This window comes from Cornus florida, unplaced genomic scaffold (genome assembly GCF_030987335.1).
Source record: "Cornus florida cultivar Cherokee Brave unplaced genomic scaffold, ASM3098733v1 CherokeeBrave_3.0.0_Hap2_Chr07, whole genome shotgun sequence".
NCBI classification, from domain to species: Eukaryota; Viridiplantae; Streptophyta; class Magnoliopsida; order Cornales; family Cornaceae; genus Cornus; species Cornus florida.
This window is the reverse complement of record NW_026775577.1, coordinates 41,928,132-41,949,726: the sequence shown is the minus strand read 5'-3', so window position 1 is coordinate 41,949,726 and position 21,595 is coordinate 41,928,132. Positions and strand designations below refer to the sequence as shown.

The following is a 21,595-nucleotide window of genomic DNA, read 5'->3' as shown; positions in this document are numbered from 1 at the left end:
CTCATGGCATTGGTCTTTGAAACCGGATAGTACTTCTTCAAGAACTCTTGTTGCATTTCTGCCTAAGAAGTGATTGAAAAAGGCCTAAGATTGTTAAACCAATACTTTGCCTTGTCTTTTAAGGTGAATGGAAAAAGTTTAAGTCTTAAGAACTCTTCTGGCATATCCGTATATTTTATGGTGGAACATACTTCAAGAAACTCATCTAAATTCTTGTAAGGTTCTTCACTTGGAAGTCCATGATAGTGAGGAAGCATTTGAATGGTTTGTGGCTTAATTTCATAATGATGTGCTCTAAATGGAGGCAATTGGATGCATGTAGGTGCATTATACTCATTAGGCACATAATGGTCTCTTAAAGCAAGAGGTGGATTTGCTACTTGAGGTGCAACATAAACACCTTGGTTTTGAATTCCTTGATTGATGATGGGAGGTTGTGGAGCATACATTGGCCTTGGCATTCCATATGGAACTTGGCCTTGTTGTTGTGGTGGTTGGTGAATGAATGGCCTAGGCATGCCTAATGGTACTTGTATGTTCTCATTGTGCACATTAGGATGAAGGATACGTTGTTGGTCTATGTGACCAAGGTCCTCAACATGATCATCATTATGGTCATCCATTGATAGATTGGTTCTACTTGAACTTCCTCTTCCCCTAGGATTTCTAACAATGGATTCAAGATACAAATCAAGAGGGATAAGAGTTGGTCTCAATGAACAACGTCCATGCATACACAATGCAAAACACAATAAGCACAAAGAATAACAAACACTATGCCTTCACAACAATGAAATTAGACTTCTTCCATAAACATTTAACCCATACTCCTATGCTTTAACAACAATGATGCAAGAACAATTAAAAACAAGCCTCCAAGCGGGCCAACGATTTAACTAAGGGATTGAGTAAAGAAAGTCTCACAAAGGTCCTTTAGCACTTCAACTCCAAATTTAAAGCTTAGCTTAGCTTAGTAATTTTTTTAAAAAATTTTAGCTTTTTACTTTCTTTGCTTGCTTGAATGCTCCTTTGCTTGCTTCTTCTTCAACAATACACCTAGTCGTAAGAACAACACAATAAGTGACCAAAAAAAAAAAGTAAAGATATGATCAAAAGAGTACTAATCCTAATTGATTCCACAAATCCGACGTTGCCCAATCAAATCAATTAATCCCAGGCAACGGTGCCAAAAATTGATGGCTTCATGTGTCGTTGCACTGCCACCATCAAGCTTGAGAGTGAGTGTGTGGATTTTAAGGCGAGGGCCAAGAGTTTTACATTTATAAAAGCCACTACTACCTTTCACTATAAATATAGCTAGGGCGAGTAAGGATCGTCCCAAGGGATTGTGACGATCGAACAAGGTCGTGGAATCGTTATTAAGGCTAGTAGGTCGAGTGATCAAATAATTGGTTGGTTGGTTGATTAGAGAGCAACTAAATTAAACTAAATAATTGAATGCAACAAAGAGTAAGTAAGAGAAAGAGAGTCTTGGGGTTTAGAGGTCACCACCAAGGAATACATTTCTATACCATTGACAAGTGATTAATGAGGGTAAATGGTGTGTTGCAATATTGGTGTGTGTGGGTGTTTGGTTGATTCAACAAGTAGGGATGACTAATTAAGCATGTATTATCTAAACATCATGTGAAAGGCACAATATATCTAAGCAATGAAGCATATATTGTCTAAACAACATGTGAAAGGCACAATAGATCAAAACAAGTCATTAATCCTTTCATTAAGCTCACAATCCAAATACAACACAAGGTTAGAGACATATGTTTCTTGTATTCAAAAGCTTGGATCATCAAATAACAAGCATGGATTGTCCTCCCATTTAACACTACACTATATCTACACTACTAGCATGAAAATAAACTAGGGGAGAGGCACAATCCATCAAGGAATAAGTATGAACCATCAAGAAAATCGCAAGAGCATTCCTTTAAGCAATATGTTTTGACAATCTCCAAATCTATAGCATCAATACACATAGACATGCATCAATAATACAAGAAATAGAGGCAAACACATGAACATCTATTCTAGCATACATAGACATATGGATAGAATAAAATGATCAATTGGAAGCATTAAACCACATAAATCATAGAATAAACAAGATCTATATATATAAAAGTGTCAAAACATGTACTACAACACTAATCCCTCAATAATACACAAGATTAAGATATAGAAAGCAGCTTGGGGCTAACTCTAGCCCTAAGAGGATGTCTAGCCACTCATGGTGATGTTGTTCCAACCCTCAAGGGCTAACTCCATAGAAGATATTTGCTCCTTGGTTGATGAAGAGTCTCCAATGGTTTCTCTAGCCTCCTCCTCCTCTAAGCTTGCTCTCTAAAAGAATAAACCCTAGAATTGTATATATCTCCAAAAAGTGCATCATATTCCTTTTATAGGTAAGTCAAGTGACACACAAAATGAGCTGGGGTCGTACAAAGAATATTCTCTAATGATTGGATAGAGAACGGATTACACAAGCTAGAAATTTAACTTTTTCGCACTGGAAGAAGTTCGATCAATCGAACCTTGGACTTGGATCGATCGAACTTGCTAAGATCCATCGAACTTAGGCTGGATCAATCCAACTGGTTGAGCTTTTTGGGAAAAGATAAATCCAAGATATTTTGGGAGATATTTTTGGGAAAAGGACAAAAGTGGTTAGTAGGTAGTACAGCTATAGATATGATCAATCATTTGAATAAGGACAAAAGTGTTTGATCGATTGAAGGGTGATGTTGGATCGATCGAACTTTGGACTTTTTGCTTTGGGTCAAGGCTTGGATCTATCTTGAAGTGCTGAGATCGATCATTATTCGATCGATCGAACCTTAAAGTTGGATCAATTGAACTTTGCTACTTCCCACCTTTGGCTTCATTTGCTTCTTTCTTTCTCCACTTTGCTCCTTTCTTTGTTTAATCACAAAATTGCTTCAATTAAGCTCTTATTTGGCTTAGTTAGCTTATTTTTGGGATAAGTGCCTGAAAATGGAAATAATACGAAATCAATCTAAAACGGTAAAGTAAGATAGATAAAGGTACTAGAATGCTTAAGCTTAAGGGGTTTAAATACGTACTTTTCAGCGCTCATCAAAATGCATGATTGAGATTTGAGAAATATTTGGCAATGATTTCGAACTTTTGAAGCATAGTGCCTTTGAAAAGTAAGTTGTTCGAGTCTAATACTTCCTGTATACTCTATGATGCCATTTAGGGGTAAATTTCAATTTTTGACATCATGTTTGCTTTTGTGGTGCACATCATCTTGTTAGTTGAAAATGATTTGAGAGTTGATTCTAGAATCCTACACTTACACTTGTGCACACTAGCATTCAATTTGTGGGATACATGCTTAGTGGATTATTGTCTTGGTATATCCTAATTGAGCTAGTATGCTTTGAAAGGTTTCATTTTGGATAAAAATGACCTTGCAAAGAAAAGAAATAAAAGCACTCACCAAAGGTGAGAAAAAAATCACTCACCAAAGTTGAGAAAAGAAAAATAAAAATAAATAAAAAATAAAAAAAAGAAAGAAAAAGGAAAATGAAATCAATTAAAAAAAAAAAATAATGTTTAATTGAATAACAAGGTTCATTCAATGTCTTGAGGATTGATACTATATCTGTATGCTAGTTTGAGGACTATACCATGATTTTGATTTGCTAGGATATCAACACATTTTGATGCTGGTTCACTCAAAAAGGATAATAGAATAAATTCAATTTGCATGATTAACTTGCTTAGTGTGTGGAGGACTATTTTTGCTTACATAATGTTGAAATGTTAATAATAGCTTAGAAATGGCAGAAATCTGCATACTTGAAGTAGTCTACTTTCAACACTTGTTTGATATGTGTCATTGCTTCTCAAGTAAGAAAGAACTGTTGATATTTGTGGGTACCATTTTTGGAAAGCCTCATGAGACTTCACTCGTCCACTAGGGGTAACCTAGGGGTTTAAAAGGCTCGTTGCATATGTTAAATGTAACCGTAATCCCTATGAAAGTGGTGTTATCATTATTTGCTTTATTAGTTCATAGTTGTGTATATGTTTGTTTCATTTTCATATTGTAGTTCATTGCTAGGGACTAGCAATATCTAAGTTTGGGACGTGATAAGTGCTTAAATGTTGCATATTTTAGCACCTAAGTTAGGGTGTTTTAGTCTTTCTATTTATTTTATTTTTATGTTTTAGTCCTAATTTATGTTTATGTGTATTTCAGGACAATATAATTCAAATGGGTTTAAATCGGTCCATTACCGCATTTTTGGAGTCAAGCTAAAGCATCAGGACAAAATTCCAGAAGATAACAGAAAAATGCAGCAAGAATGCATTGTGTTTTTGGCGCCCGGACGCGAGTCTCCAGCACACTGCATCCGGATGCCATCCTCCACGTCCGGACACCAAGATTCTGGCAGCAATTTAAGTTATGGGTTTGACCTATTTTGATGGCTACGGAATTTGGTCTTTTAAGTTTATTTTTGTAACATATGGACTCCAATAGGATTTTGGACTTAGGGGAAACAAACCCATTATTTTTAGGGTTGGTTTTTCATTATTTTAATAGTTAGTTTTTATTATTTTAAAAAAAAAAAGTTTTTCTGTATCGAAAAATATTACGCTCTCTGAAAAAACGCGAAAGAGGGGAAATAGAAGAATGGGCTAGGGTTTGGAAGAAGAAGCTCAGAGATGATGAAGCAGATGATGGAGATTATTCTGTCTTCGAATCCATCAACCATGAGTGGCTGATTCTTTTACTTAGGGTTGGATAAACCCTAAGCATGTAACATATTCTCTCTTCCTTCTTTACTTTTTGGGGATTAATTTATGTAATTTGTGTATAGTCTTGAATTTTATGAAATAAATTCTTCTAATTGATTATCAATGTTAATATCATGTTGTCTTATGTGTGTTTGCTTTATAATCAACCTCTACAGTTGATTTCTTGGTGAATTGAATCTTGTAATGGCTATGCATTATGTTAATTAGATGTAATTGTGTATTAATTTGATAGAAAATACTTATACTTGACGGATGACACTACACCATTAGGTTATTTGGCTAAAACTATTATGTGGGAGGTTCTGTCTTACTTGTCCCTTAGTTTAGATGATTTGAGTTTTGTATTTTAATCATCCACATTTTTGTAATCTTTTTTTATTATTTTATCCAGTTTACTTGATTTGGTCTTTTTTAAGACTTATTTTGTAAAAGGAGGTATGCCTCCTTATACACTTGTACAGTTCTTTTTTACTTTATATATATATAAAATACCCCATTCAGGAAAAAAAAAATTAGGTTAGTTCATTGTCTAATTAGTTTTAATTTCATATTTAATTAGTTTAATTTAAGTTTAATTGCAATTTAATCATTAGGTAAATAAACCATCCATACTTGTGTTTGAATTCCATGCTCTTTATCACAAATGCATTACCCTCTTGATTGATGTATGTTAATATTGTAACTTGAATTGATGAGTCATGCTTTAGATTGATGAATTATACTACACCTTGTTTAATTGTCATTAAGTAGGTAATTCAAGCTTGAAATTGATGATTCATACTTTTCTTTGCAAATGTTAGCTACATCAGAATTACATAGTATTATTTTCCCAATTAGTTGAAAGTAGTGAGTTAGGGAATGTGCTTAGTGGTGAATCCTACACCCTAAGAGACGGTCTCTTTCCAATCTTTTAAATTCTATTATTTTATTGCAATCATTTAGCTTAAAATTAGTTCAATCGGCAAAACAAAACCCTTTTTAGCAATCACATAAGCACTAAAGTAGAATTCAAGTTCGAAAACCAATAATTGTTTAGATCTCTTGGGACGATCCCTTCTCGCTTCATACTCCATAGTATAAGTGTTTAGTGATTTTATAAATTATAAAATATGATGCCTACTTGACATTATTTCAAAACCTAAAGTGTTGTGCATTATTTTTTGCACACGCTCAGTCGCATCAACACACATATATTCATGAGTGATTTATTAGTATTGTTCTCTATCTCATCGGAATTGGAGCTATATTGAAGATTCAGATATTCCGTATGAAGAGCATGATTTAATTCTTCTACATCGAGTTCAGATCTTAAAGAATAGAAGTAAAAACAATCACACTTTGAAAGGGTTGGAGCATTCAAGGAGTGTTGTCTGATCTACCTGCTACTCTTCTACAAATATCAAGCATAAGCCTGAGGTCAAGTTACTATTGGACGGGGAGTCGCAAAGCCAGAGAATTGTCAGCAATTAGTGTTTGGTAGAATGATAGGGTGTGAGCTATAGTTAAAGTTCGGTGTACTTTGTTTCAAACATAGTGGATCGGTTTACTTTGGACTGAACAGTCCACGAGGTTTTTCCCATGCAAACAGTTAACGTATTTAATTAACTAGGATTTTCTCGTTAAAAATCTTGGTGCAATCTCTCTAAACTTTTACTTACTTTACTTTACAGTATTTATATTTGTGATTGTGGATGTTTAAATTGATCATATAATTTAATCAATCATAAATTAAGCAAGTTGACCTAATAATCAGATCTAGGTCGTTAAAGGGGTTAATCACAATTAAAATCAATTAACTGTTTATGCACCCTGCGTAACTCTGTTTTTACACCAAGCACTCTCAATTATCATATTCACTTATCCCACATTAAGACACTAAGCACCTTTTAGTAGAACTAATGCCCTAATATAGCTATGTGTACTGTTAGACCTCAATAAGACCAATGTCCTAAATTTTTATAAATAATAACTTTCATGAGCATGACACTTTTTGGCAGGCATCACCCACCTAAGCTATCACATTTGAAACGATCACCTTTGTTTTGCTAATTACCTTTGTGCGACTGTTTTCTTCCTCTCTTTTTTTTTTTATTTTTAAATCATTGCAGCTCTCTCAGCTGCTTTCTAAGAGCTCCTTTGGCAACCATTGTTATTTTTTTTTATTTTTTTATTGTCAATTCTCTCAGAAATAGAAACAGTGTTTATGTTGTGATATAATTTCTTGAAAAGTGGAAGCAAGTTTGGTTATGCAGATATGTTATTTTGAAAATAGCAAGCAGAAAACATGTTTGGTAAGGAGAAAAAAATCTTGTTTAAGTGTCCACCTTATTGAAGAAGAAAAAGGTATATGTCATGACAGTCACTAAAAAGTGTCTACATGTCATACAATATTGACTACTTGAAACAAAGCAAAACAAAACAAAAAATACTTAAGTACAGAAATATATATAAAAATAATTAAGGATGTAGTCATCGATTACATATCTAGTATTCATTGCAGTTCTTGTATACCTTCACAGAATTCCAATAAAAATGTCCACATTATTTTTTTACTCAAAACATTACGATTTTATACTGTAAAAAGTGCACAGAAATTCCCAATAGAAAAGTGCAACTTCAAATCCCACATATATGCAAAGGTAGGGTGGCTAAAGAATATCATAGTGTCTTATGTTACTATTAATGTTTTTAAACATTGACCGTACACATTCATAATCACCTACACGTATATTTAAGAGATTTTTTTTTTTTTTTTTTTCTTTTGAATAGCAAAGCAAATTTATTGAGGAAAAGAGAGAATGTACAGTTCTAGGCCGAAGAGAAAACGGCCCAAAGATGGAAATAAAAACATTACAAAGGCTTAGCCCAACCCATTCAATAATTAGGCCCAACAACAAACAATCCTAAGCATCATCAGAGGAGTGCTGCTCTGTTTGAACAACCAGAGCAACATTCATCTGAGCCAATGGAGATGGAACTTCAGACTTAAGTGATGATGAACGTGGGAGGGAGATCCCATTCTTGCATTTACACGGATGGCTGTGCTTTCCACTTCTCACAGAGCAATTTCCCTCGAACAAGTTCCAAGATTTTCACTTTAATTAATAGTTAGGTTTTATGTTGAATTTCTCAAAGTGTTTTATTATGTGCCAAAATCGTCCACCTTAGGGTAACAGATAAAATGTCATCACAGTTCGGTAGAGTTTTATATTTCAGTTTATCCCCAACTTGCGATCAAATTGCACATAAAACTAGTTGATTATGCTTGAGTTATTGCTAAATATTTCCACTGCCTTTTGGCAAGAGGTTATTTAGTTCTAATCCAATTATCTATGCACTCTCAATTATCATATTCTCTTATCCCACATTAAAACACTAATCACCTTTTGGCGGAACTAATGTCCTAATGTAGGTATGTGCAGTGTGAGACCTCAATAAAACCCATGTCTTAAATTTTTAAAAATAATAACCTCCATTAGCATATCACCTTTTGGTACATATCAGTTGTATGTAGTATAATATTATACATGGAAATCTTTTTTTCTTTATTTATTTATTATTATTTTTTAATTTAAGTTATTTTTTAGCTCAAAGCATCCAAATATCCTAGTACTATATATATATATATATATATATATATATTTTTAATTTTTTTAGAACTTAAAACTTCCTTGGACAAGGCCCTTTAGACCTACCCTAAGTTACAAATCGAAGGTGCTGCACTGGCCTCACAACAATAGCACCAGCTAAATCAGGAGTTAGAATGGGGGTGTTGGGGGTTTGAAACAAGGACATATTAGAACCCAACTCCTTACCAAACAACAACACCACCAATTGAATCAGAAGTTATAATAAAAGTGTTGGGATTTGAAACTGGGACATATTAGAACCAAATTCCTTACCTTACCACAATTGCCAAGCCAGTGGAGGCTACTAAGTATTTATTGAAGGTTATTCTTGGTTTAATAAAGAAAGACGAATTGACTATTACTCTATAATATAAATGTATAATGATACATCGGATCGAAATTAATACCTTACTAAAGTACGTAGATACTAATTTATAAACACTAAAAAAAAATTGGTATTAAAGTATAATAAATTACACTAACTAATGATTAAAATATCCTCAACTACTAGTTCATCCACTGATATCAATGGCTGTAGCAACAAATGACCTTAATGTGAAATAATGGGACTATCAATATGAACCGATTAAAATTGCATGTGCCATGTATGAAATAAAAACATTATAGTTGAGATCTATGAAGCACGGACACTCCTTCCAAGGGTCCCGTACCCGTGTCAGATACTTTTTGGACACCGACACCCATGTCCGAGGCTCGGACACGTGTCCGACACTTCTGTAAAGTGTCCAAATATTATTTTTTATTGGACACGCGTGTCCGAGACTCGGACACACGGTCCGACACTTCTGTGAGACAAAATTTATTTTCTCTCACTCCTCTCAGTCTTTCCTCTTCTTCAATTATCTCTCTTTATGAACAAGATATATATATACACTACAAGAAATGGTGCTATTAGGGACAAAAAAAACTGTCCCTATAGGTGCCCAAACTGTCCCCAATACCTTTTTGGGACGGATGATACAACTGTCTCTATATGCAGCGTCCTAAAAGGGTTTTAGGGACGGACTAATTGGGACGGAATAAAACTCCGTCCCAATTGAGCATTAGGGACTGAATTTGTTTATCCGTCTCAATTGAGCATTAGGGACGGAATTAAATTCCGTCCCAATTGAGCATTAGGGACGGACTTAAATTCTGTCCCAATTGATCATTAGGGACAGAGTTTTATTCTGTCCCAATTAAGCATTAGGGACGAACTTAAATTCTGTCCCAATTGAGCATTAAGGACAGAGCTTTATTCTGTCCCAATTGAGCATTAGGGACAAAGTTTTATTCTGTCCCAATTGAGCATTAGGGACGGAATTAAATTGATGTATTTTTTTTTTTTTTTTTTGGCGCCTCGGACTCTTTCACATCTGTTCTTATTTCCCATCCGCTGTTGACAACCTGAAACTCCTCTAACTTTGATCAGTGATTTGGTTCATATCTTCATCCATTCATAATCTGCATTCATAATCTGCCTGCTATATATATCCATAATCTGCATTCATAATCTGCCTGCTATATATATTCATAATCTGCATTCATAATCTGCCTGCTATATATATTCATAATCTGCCTGCTATATATATTCATAATCTGCTTCTACACAAACTAAAGTTAATGTCAATATATAATTAAAATATATATAGGTTGTTTAAATTACACTTCTAGCAATTCTAAAAACTGTACTAAAAAAACATCATATGTAATCCCAAAAAATTAGTTTCTAGTCAAAAACTTTCTTAGCCTTACACTTGACTTTCTTATACTGCCTTTGGAAGAGGTTGCAGCAGATGCCACCTATTTGTGTGCCTAGCTATTAGGAAATGCTATCAAAAACTTAGTTTCTAAACTTCAATGTCTGAAATCATTGATCATGTATTGCAGGCTCGGATTGAAATGGTTGGTACGGATGACCAAATGCCCCAAACATTGGTGGCTGAGGACTATTCAATAGACAGCCAAATGGTCCATAAGTTGAAGGCTGTTGCTGCTGCTGTGGGCTACCAAACGAAGGTCGATGCGTGCCAAATTGTGTGAACATAAGTTGAGAAGACATTCTGTTTTGATTCTCTGCAAGACTAGCCACAGTTGCCTTCAAATCATTTATGGAATCTTCAGCTCTATCAGCCCTCCTCCTCTCAGCTTCTAATTCTGCCACCAATTCTGCAATATTGGCATTCCTTTTACGTCCTCGTGGAGCCTTCTTTCCATGACCAAACCCGCGGAAATAAGTACCTTTTCCTTTTCCAAGACAATTCTCTAATATCTGCTCATCCACTGGAATTGGACTACTAGCATCCACATTAATAAATTCCTTTGATTGGGCAACCATATTATCCTGTATTTTGAAATGTCAATGAAGTAATTTAATAGAGAAATTGATGCAACCTAGATAAGTAATAATTTATATTGCTTTCATCAGGAAAACCAATTTTATTTAAGGCAAAACTGAAGCACTCTTAACTTTAAGGATGATGAGAATTTTAGTTCAAATAATTGAAAAGAGTGATAAGTTTGCTATGCAATGGTAAAAATTCCTCCAGTAACAACATCACTAACACAAAAACAGAGTTACACAAACACAAAGAGGTCAATCATGGCAAAAAAATTAAAGGCCTAAGTCACTGTTTATTTGATTCATGGGTTGTGTCTTTACTAAATATAATATGCAAGGTTCTGCCAAACTGCAGGCTACATCTATACCCACTAGTAAACAAATTTAAGAGAAAAAAGACCTAAATAAATCAAATAGGTAAGCATACCATTATTTGAGAAAATAAAGAATACCATATTCAATTACTTAAATGTTATAAAAAAGAGAATTACAAATAGCAGGACCTAAAGATAAATGGACATAGGACGACATTTTTCATATCTATACAACAAGATGAGAAGAAGACTTTAGAGCATCAAAATTTAAAGCATTATCTCTGAAAGTGAATCAATATTTTTCAATATAATTCCCTCCACATTTTCCAAGTCAGAAATCATTTAGTAATAGCAATTTTCAACTACAACAACTGCAAAAGAAAAAACCTTTTGTTAAGTCTTCCATACAGTTATTAGGCAAGTAAAACCATTGGTTTCACTTTGACATGAACATGAACTTTGACTCGCCAACTCAAACCCATCTTTCCTTGCTCTAATTTTCTCGCCAGTAAACCAGCCGCCGTTGGTCTCACCGATAAATTTCGTGGTTGCAGTTTAGACCCATTGGGTGTTCTGGGTTTATTGATGTGAGGGCACCATTGTCCTTTTGAGTTTATAAGTCAAGGATAGTATTGTAAATTTGAAGTGATTATTGAGGTTAAAAATTTCATTTCAGGTATTAGAAGGGTAAAATTGTTTTTGTACTGGTTTTTTCTAACGGACGTAAGCATAAACTGTTAGTTGTTTAACAGCAAGGGAGGTTTGTATTATCAGTATATAAACTTTGAGGGAGGTCAGTCTTATTTGACAAATAAGGGGGGAGGTCAGTATAATTATCTCTAAAAAGTAAAAGAAGTTATGTGGTGGTAGGTTTCTATACCTAGATAAGTCACAAATGATAACTAATTCTTGATTCTTAGACAAATCACAAATGAGAATTGTTTCCTAGACTAATAGGATAAGTGATGTGGTTAGCAAAGCTCATAGGACATTGTTACAGATTTTTAATCTATAAGTCCAGAAAACAAGAAAAAAAGAAAAAAGAAAAAAAATGGATGATGGATCATCAAGCTTTAATATCCTACGTTGACGATCCTTACTTAGCTGACTATGACCACCAACAAGAATTCTTCACCATTTTGGATGAATTATATATAGAAGAATTACATTATGACATGATAGAGGACGAATTTGATGATTTCTACTTCTCCTCAGCTGTCTGTCAACAAGAAGAAATCTTCCCAATTTCGGACGAAACATATGCAGAGGAATTGCAGCTTGAAGAGGCTCTCATGTCCTCATCTATCATTTCAACCAGGAAATGGGAGAAATCAGAAGTGGAAAATAATTGGATGGAAAAGGAGAAGGAAAAGGTATCAAAGAGAAGTGAAACTGGTGAATATTCTCAAAGCTTCTGTTTGATTTGCATGGATACAAAACCAGCAGGAGAGATGTTCAGAAACAACACTTGTGTACATATATTTTGTGCAGACTGCATACGCAAATATATAGCTTCAAAGATAAAGGAAAATATTCGTATGGTCAAGTGTTCACACTTGAATTGCAAAGGGGTTTTAGACCCTCAGGTTTGTCGTTCCATTGTTACGGGAGAAGTGTTTGATAGATGGGAAAATGCGCTGTGCGAGTCTATGATTCTCGTGGCACAAAAATTTTACTGTCCTTTCAAGGATTGTTCAGCTATGTTGGTTGATGATGGCAGGGATGTTGTGACTGTATCTGAGTGCCCGAATTGCAGGAGGCTGTTCTGCGCAATGCAAGGTTTCGTGGCATGCCGGGATGGAGTGCAGGGAGTTCCAGAGGTTGAAAAAGGGTAAGAGAGAAAGGGACGGAGACAATGTGTTGAAGGAGCTTGCCAAGAAACATAAATGGAGGAGATGTCCCAAATGCAAGTTCTATGTCGAAAACATTGATGGTTGTTTACACATTACCTGCAGGTTAGTTTTTGCTATGTTGAAACTGGACGTGTTCATTAAAATAGACCATGTTAAATTTATGTACAAATTACTACGAATGCAAAAATTATTGTAATTCTTTAATTTATTGGTTTTGACAGGTGTAAATATCAATTTTGCTACAGTTATGGATCAAAATGGACTGAAAGTCACATATGTAGAACAGCCTAGAGAGAGAAGTAAATTTATCCTATGATATAATGTGTGTGTGTATGTGTGTTTCCTATCTTTACCTTTTCACTCATTTAATTGCTGTTAAAGAACAGATTTTGGGATCAGTTTATTAATGGATTCTGTTCAAAGTTGATGTTGTGAATCATATATACAATTTGGAGATTATAAGTGATGGTTCTTTCTAATTATAATTAAAGATAAAAACAATATTAGAATCTTTTTATATCAAACATTGCCAAAGCCCCACATTCAAAACAACCTTGACAATTTCCAAAAGAGCTAAGATCTCAGCCTAAATAGCAATTTGGTGTCATCCAGCATAGAGAACCCAAGTATCTAATTTATCAAAGTGAAAGCTAATTAACAATCTTGCATTATCCTGAGCTAGAGTATACAGTATATACATATTTGTTGTAAAATGTGAGTGCACTAGAAGACAAGAATGTGTGATGTGTCAATGGGTATTGAGGTCCCTCTATATGCTGGAAAATGTCAGGATAATACTTTCTCTAATGCTATTGGTGGATCTAGCCATCCTTATCCGCTATACTAGGGTTTTTCAGTGTGACAAAAAGTTGGTATAAAGCATCCTTATAGTAGCCTGCAAAAAAGAGAGCCAAGAGAGGAATATTGAGCTAAAATAGGCTGCATTGCAAAAGGGGCTCGAAGCTGAATATAGTGAGTGTTTAATGGGTGATTTCAGGTTTACCAAGTCTATTTTATTCACTGAAATCCTCATAAAGAAGCTGTAGATGTGTTGAACAGAAAGGAGGGCTTGTGTTGCTGATTTTCTGGTGTAAAAGAGTGATTCAGAGCCTCAACATCTATGAAGGACAGTTCAGAGGTTTGTACAGGTTAAGGCAAGTATATTCTATCTATTTAAAGCTGCAAAAAACCTGTTCTTAAGCATATAAGTGCTGTAGCTAAATTTGAGGTCCCATTCTTCTTTATTGTTACTGATTTTTGGTTTAAGTAACAGAACTGAGTTATATATATACAAATCATGGTGTGAGTTGATTGTGTACCCTTGGAACATGATTGTGTTAATGATTATAAGCTGTTGAAGTTGGTTTATTTCCTAAAAAGTGGTCAGTGCTTGTTTTGACATCTTAAACCTCATAAGCAAGGGTTTTAAGCTTAATACACTGAGATCACAAAACTAAAATTAAAGTGTTATGCCTCAGTTAGTGTGTTCTACATCAGAGCATATGTGTAATGATGGTTCTAGTTTGTGAGAACTCAATTCAGGCCTGAGATTATATGAAATTCCAGAAATACACTTCAGTCAAGCAATTCTGCAGAAACTGTAGCTGAGGACAGTTTGTGAGCTATTTCTTGAATATTAATTGCTGTGTTCGTGTGGTGGTTAATCTGAGCAAGTGTAAGGTGAGGAAACAGAGCCGTGGACCTAAGCTTTCAGAGGTGTCTAGGCAAAATACCAGTTTTACCCCTTCATATTAATGTTAATTCAATGCTGTTGTTTTGAGCCTGCTGTGAGTTTTTCAGTTCTGTTTGTGAGCTGCAAATTGATTTACCTTGCTGCTTTAAGAATTTTTTATGCACCAGCAAGTGTATTTTATGAAGACAAAGCTGTGACAACTGTTGGTGGTACAGGACTGAAATTGAATTAGTGCTATACGCACACAAAACCCTAAAAGCTAGGGTTAGTTGAGTTCAAGCCATTTGAGTGCTGTGATTTACATAAAATTGTTTCTCCCTATGTTGATTTTGTTTTCCCAAGCCCTCTATAATTTTGGGACTGAGACTTAAAAGGCTAACAAAGAGTCTGCAACTTTGACCCTTAAAGTTTAAATAATATTAGTGTCAACAATGCTCTGAAAAATGTGTGCAAGAGAGAGAGAGAGAGAGAGAAAGAGTTTTTTACTGGACCCCTTCAACAGGAGGGTATATTCTTCCCAGAGAGTTGGTGTATAAAATGATTAGATATGAATTTTTGACACTTGGACTTAATGGTTTCTATATTTATCTGAAGTGGGCCCTTTTCAAGGGAAGAGACTAAAAAGGCACTAAAATAGCTTGGAAAGTGAGGGATAGGGTAGAGGGATGAGGCTATGAATAGACTGATGGAATGAGGGCTTTTCACTTTGATTAAATGAAAGAGGCTTTTACATATTCTCCCTTGCAAGTTGAGAAAGTATTTTATTAAAAGACGCAACACACAACTAGCCAAGCTTGAAACAATAATTCAGAAAAGCTATACACAAAATCAATTAATTTATAATTAATTAAATTTAAGTCAAGTCAAATTTAAAAGTATAGAGAATCAAATAGGAACAAATAATACAAAACATTAACAGAATCAAAACAGATTCACAACTACTTGTATTCATAAAGTTTGCCAGCAAAGCAAGTGGAAGCAAATTTACCGACAAGGGCAGTTAATTCAAACCAATACTAGATATTGTGTATGCCCAAATGCATTACCGACAAGCAAATTTACAGTTAATCTCCACATCTAAACGCAAATAATCTATGTCCAGTACACTGAAAAAGTAACACATGATATAACTTGCTATCTAGTTAACTCTTTCAGTTATCATTTATGACTGAAGATGGTCAAATTAATTCTCAAAATAGTACAAATTAGGTACAAAGAAATATGCAGTCATAACATAACCACAGTATGTTCTTTGGGGAAAAAGTCAATGCAATTTTTATCTAAGCCAATGTTCAAATTATATAACTAGTCTAGTGATTCTATACACAACTTCAAAGTTGTACACTAAACACCTACTAAGCCAATGTTCAAATTATATAACCAGACCAATGCTTTTCAAATGAAGCAAGTACCCTTGTTTGTTGATCATATTGGATCACTTACCCAAAAAAAAAATATTTATAGAAAAACAAAAATCATTCCCATATTTCCCAGCCACTTCTAAGTTTTAACAACAGAGAAGATTTCTAGGGATAAGGGGTGACACGGAGATTAATATTAAAATGTCACACCTAGATTTATGAAAAAAAAATCAAAACTCCTAATCATTATTATATATATGTGTATGCAGAGAGATAGAGACATAGAGAAGACCATGAAAATTGGCGAATCTTCATGTTAAGTTAGATGATTTAACTTCTATGAAAAAAAAAAAAAAAAAGATTTCATAACTTACATATGCTTTGCGAGCATCATCATTAGCCCATCCAGTCCCTTCCTTGAAATGTGCATTCTTGTACATTTTGATGGCAGGTCCTACGATACGATCCTCATTCTCTTCATCACTATCTTCATCATTTAAAGTAGCTTCCTTTTGTTTCTTCATTAATTATTTTTATATATTATAAGGTATGGTTGTTGAAAGAAAAAAAAATAAAGAAATCTAAGTATAGTGTTAGATATTACATACCTCTTCATAATGCATTTTGGCAAACGACTTTGACCCAGCATAATGTATCACATCATTCTTTGACCTATTTTCTTTGTTCTGGGCACTAATTTCCTACAAAATAATTGAAAAATGATACAACAAATGAAGGAAAGAATGAAACGTTGAAATCTTTGGAAAACGATATAAATAGAAAAAAATGTAGTAAACTTAACTTGAAATTTTTTTGACATCCACCTATTGCACAAGATCTGCCAGTCCTCGTAAGTTACTTCAGGATGTGTGTTGCGGCGTGCACTTTCTTCTGTTTCGAATTGGTTAAAATGTTCTTTCAAACGGTACCTATACTTCCTATGAGCAATGGCTAATGCGTTATCTGCGCATTCCTTAGCTTTTGAATCCTTTTCACAATCAACTCCGAATTCTTCCTGTAGTTTTTCACATGAATAAGCCATAAATAAATATCATTTTAAAGAAGGAAAAATAACAGAATCCTGATTTTGGAAAGCTAAAAAAGGAAAAATTACAAATTATTTTTCATATCATCTAAATATACAAAGAAATCCCACACAAAGATATGCATTAATTAAGGCAAACCTTTATTTTACAATATAAGAACTGTTTATGAGATTTCGGAATCTTCAGCCAATTGTTATAGCATAGTGGAATGTAATCACGAGCAATGATCCCAAGCTCTCTCTCCCATAAATCTGAATGTTCCTCCACCGGTTTTGAATAATCGTCGTTAAACTTAATCGGAATGATACCCCCATTGTAATTTTTGATTTTATATTTTTTTTTGTTTACAGCTTTTCCACGCTTCGGGAATTCTCTTGAAGAACCTGAAAAATAAAAGACATGAAAGTAACTTGTAAAAGTATTTTGAGACCTACTTTTAGTAAATTCAAAGACCAAGTGTAGTAAATGTAAAGATTAGAAAATATCACCTTCCACTATTGGTTGTGGCTGGGACGATGCAGGAGCATTTTGGGTGAGTTCATTGTTAGATCTCAAAGAGCGACGAGGTTCATTGGATGCCATGGTATATTACAGCAAAAGGCGAATAAAATCTTTATAACGAATCAAAAAATCGATAGATTAGAGAGTAACAATTAAGTAAGAGGGAGAAGTATTAAAATAACAAGACAACAGAAAATTAATATAAAGAAAAATAATAGATAATGTGAATGTAAAAAAAGAAGTAATAATAAGACAAAAAGATAAAAACAATACATATTCTAAAACTTAATGTTCAAGTACTGAAGACAATTTAACTTCAAATTTGCATGTGTTCAAAAAAAAATGAATAAAAATAAAACTCATCACATGTCATCCAAATCAGTATCATCTTCACTAAGCAATTCTTCTTCCTCGTCTGAATTGTCTTCAATGGAGATTTCATCATTGTCTTCAAGAAAGTCAAATTCATAACGTGATTCTTGACTAGTTTTAAGAATTATTTCAGCATCAATACTTTCAACCTCCGAGCCATCCCTATTCAAAGGGAGTGGATCCATGTCAAAGTTTGCCGCCTCAATAACCCTATCCACAATACATGGTTCATCCTCTTGATATTCTGCAGTACACATTTCAGCTGTAAGTTTGCTATCATCCTCCATTTCAGGAACATCATAGGAGCTTCTATGTGTTATATCTTGAATGACCTCCCACGTCCCTCGTAATTTGTTGTCTTTGACGAAGAAGGCTTGTTTAGCTTGATTAGCCAACACAAAAGGCTCATCTTTGTACCATTTACGGGCTATGTTTATGCTCCTAAAATAAGTATCACTCTTAATACCAGTCTTTGTGTTGAACCAATCGCATTTAAATAGGACAACCCGCCTTTTCAAAGGGTATTGTAACTCAATGATATCTGTCAAGACGCCATAGTAATCAAGGTCCTCTGTTTTGACTAACACACCACTATTTTGTGTTCTTCGATTTCTCTCCCTTTCCTTTGTATGGAACCTAACTCCGTTTACAATGCAACCAGAATATCGATGTATCCGAGATTCAGGTCCACACGCTAATGAATAAAGGTCATCATTAATTGTTGACTTGTTATGATAACGCTCTTCCTTTATCTATGAAAAATTTGTAGAGTGTTAAACTAATGCACAAGGACACAACATCTAAAAGAAATGGTAGGTATGTCAAGCACATTATAGACTTACCAGTGTTTCCAACCATCTGGGAAATTCTTTTGCGTGTCTGGATTGTACATTAACCGTATTTTCTTGCTCAAGTGTAGCCTTGTGTGCACTAAATAATTATGTGATATTAATATATGCATTTTATAATTTACAAGTAGATAATTTAAAAAAAAAAAAAAAAATACAATATATAACTTACAGTGCGTATGACTCAATTTCTGGACAATTATTTAACACGTAGAATCAAGCCTTTTGTATGCTTGCAATGTCAAGTATTTCTAAACTTCCAGACCCTAAAGGACGAACCACTTGCCTTAGCTGTGAAAAAGTGGACCAATTGGTACGATAGTCGCCCTCGTGATTTCTTTCTTCTCGATTAAATCGTGTCTCAATCCTTGAAGAAACCTTGAGCAAAATGTAACACATTCATTGTCCACATAAGCTTCGGCAATAGACCCTTCAGGACGTGCCTTATTACGCACATAAGACTTAAGAGTATGTAAAAACCTGCATACACATCAAAATACTTATACATAATTAAATATCATGTAATGCCCCCAAAACATTTTATTTATTAGAAATATACATCACCTTTCAATGGGATACATCCAGTCCCTTCCTTGAAATGTGTTATAAACATATATATATGTAAGGAACAACTTTATTTTGAACACATTATGTACAAGTATGTTCAGGACAAAAAATGTTATAGCCTCCCAAACAACCAAAAAATGAAGGAACATAATAATTATTATTTTTCCTAAATATAATATCTACCCGGATTAAATTCAAACATATTTATAAGAGAACCTTTCATTTAAACAAATTAAATTGAAGAAAACAATGAAGCTTAAAAATAACATCAATCAAAACATGAACAAACAATTCCGTATAAAATACAAAACAGAATCATATAGTTCTGTCCACAGATTCAACTATATATCACAATGTTAAGACGAAGCCAAAACCTAAGAGATCAAAAACAAAAGCCTCATTTCCTAGCACTTCATTATCTAGATGTGAACTAATTTCTAATGAAAAATCACTAAATCTGAACCAAAAGGAGGATAAAACAACACTATTTAGTTCAAATCCAAAGCCAAACAAAACCACATGTATATAGAAACAAGATATTCAAAAAAAAAAAAGAAGTAGACTTAAAATCTAATCAAAACACATGGAGACAAATTTACCGAAACAAATAGAACAGGAAATTAAGAAATCACAAGACATTGAAAATTGGACTGTTTAATTACAAAATCACAAGATCACCTAATTTACATCCCATGTGGGACAGAACACATCTACGCAACATAAAAAATGGTGTCTTTGGGTTTGCTTTTTTACTTCTAAATTTTGGTATGAATTCTGATCAGTATACTCGTAGTCTTGTATAAAAGTAAAATTTGGAAATTGAGCAAAAGTGATCTATGTACCCGCTCTAGGTCAATTTCATATTGGAGAATCCAATTATGTATAAAGCCTTGAAACTTCCAATAGTTGAAAGAATTAACATGACTACAATTGTGTCTAGGAATATAAAAATAAAAATAAAAAAATCTGTTATAGCCTCCCAAACAACCAGAAAATGAAGGAACATAATAATTATTTTTTTTCCTAAAGATAATTTTTTTCCAGATTTAATTCAAACAAGTTTTTATTTTTGGGCAACACATGAACAGATCTGTATAGAATACAAAACAAAATCATAGAGTTTTGTCCATAACTTCAACTATATATCACAATGTTAGACGAAACCAAAACCTAAGAGATCAAAAACAAAAGCCCCATTTCCTAGTACTTCATTATCTAGATGTGAACTAATACAAATACTCACACACACACACACACATATATGTATATATAAGGCCATAAAAAACATGTGTGTTAAATCTATTGAACTGGTTTCTTTTACTTTTTGAACAAAGCACATTGAGTTAGATATAAAAATACTCAACAAATTACACCATACACACAAAACAATAAATAAAGAGATAACTCTAGCCTCACCAAGCAAAAAAGCAAATATACAAATTTAAAAGCAACGGGAAAAAAAAATTAAAAATAGAAAATAAAATACACTTACAACACCCGTAGAAGAGTAAGTAGTGACACTGAACTTCTAGTCGCTCTGGTAATCCTTATAGAGAAGATCTACAGCACGAAGCAAAGAAGCAAATGATAGAAAACATTCCAAGCTATCAATCCAATCAACTGAGACAAATGGATGGGGTATTCCAAAAATATAAAGGATGGGCACTTTATGCGTTCAACTAAACATTTTGAGCTAATGCAAAATTTACAAATCCATTGAATTGATAACATTTTTGGCTGCTCAAGTGGATCAGTAATGCTGGGGATTAGAGATTTTCTTAAATACACAATACACAAGTGTTGCATTCTAAACAATTGGTTACCAAAAAATTGTTAAAATAGCTCAGTAATCTTTTGAAAAATAAAGCTTGAATTTGGTATTTTTAAAATTGTAAGATTAGCAATACAAAATAATAGGGATCATCGAGTCACTTGTTGAATTTAAAGTATTATAGGAAAAAAAATCCCCAAGAAACAATTTAGTGACAAATAACAATTTAATAAATAGCTAGTGAGTCAAGCATAATTAGGGAAAAAGTCCCAGATATTGGATCAATTTGCGGTGACCTGGGAGGCACTCTCCTAGTTGGTGTGACTTTCAGCACCACTCTAAGCAATTCGTGCGCACCAAGACAGGGCGTGACACCTTCTCCTTGTCAGATAAATATATATATATATACATATATTTTTTATATAATACTAACTAAAAAATGAAAGAAGAAAAAAAAAAACAAAAACAAACAAACAAAACAAAACCCTCTCTT

At 33.8% G+C, this 21,595-nt stretch overlaps 1 protein-coding gene across 1 annotated transcript; it reads left to right on the top strand.

Moving 5' to 3' along the window:
• Positions 1-12,148: 12,148 nt before the first annotated feature.
• LOC132316624 (probable E3 ubiquitin-protein ligase ARI3) lies at positions 12,149-12,925 on the top strand. Its single transcript, XM_059815099.1, has one exon. It carries the CDS (start codon positions 12,149-12,151, stop codon positions 12,923-12,925), a length of 777 nt encoding a protein of 258 aa, XP_059671082.1.
• Positions 12,926-21,595: the final 8,670 nt, after the last annotated feature.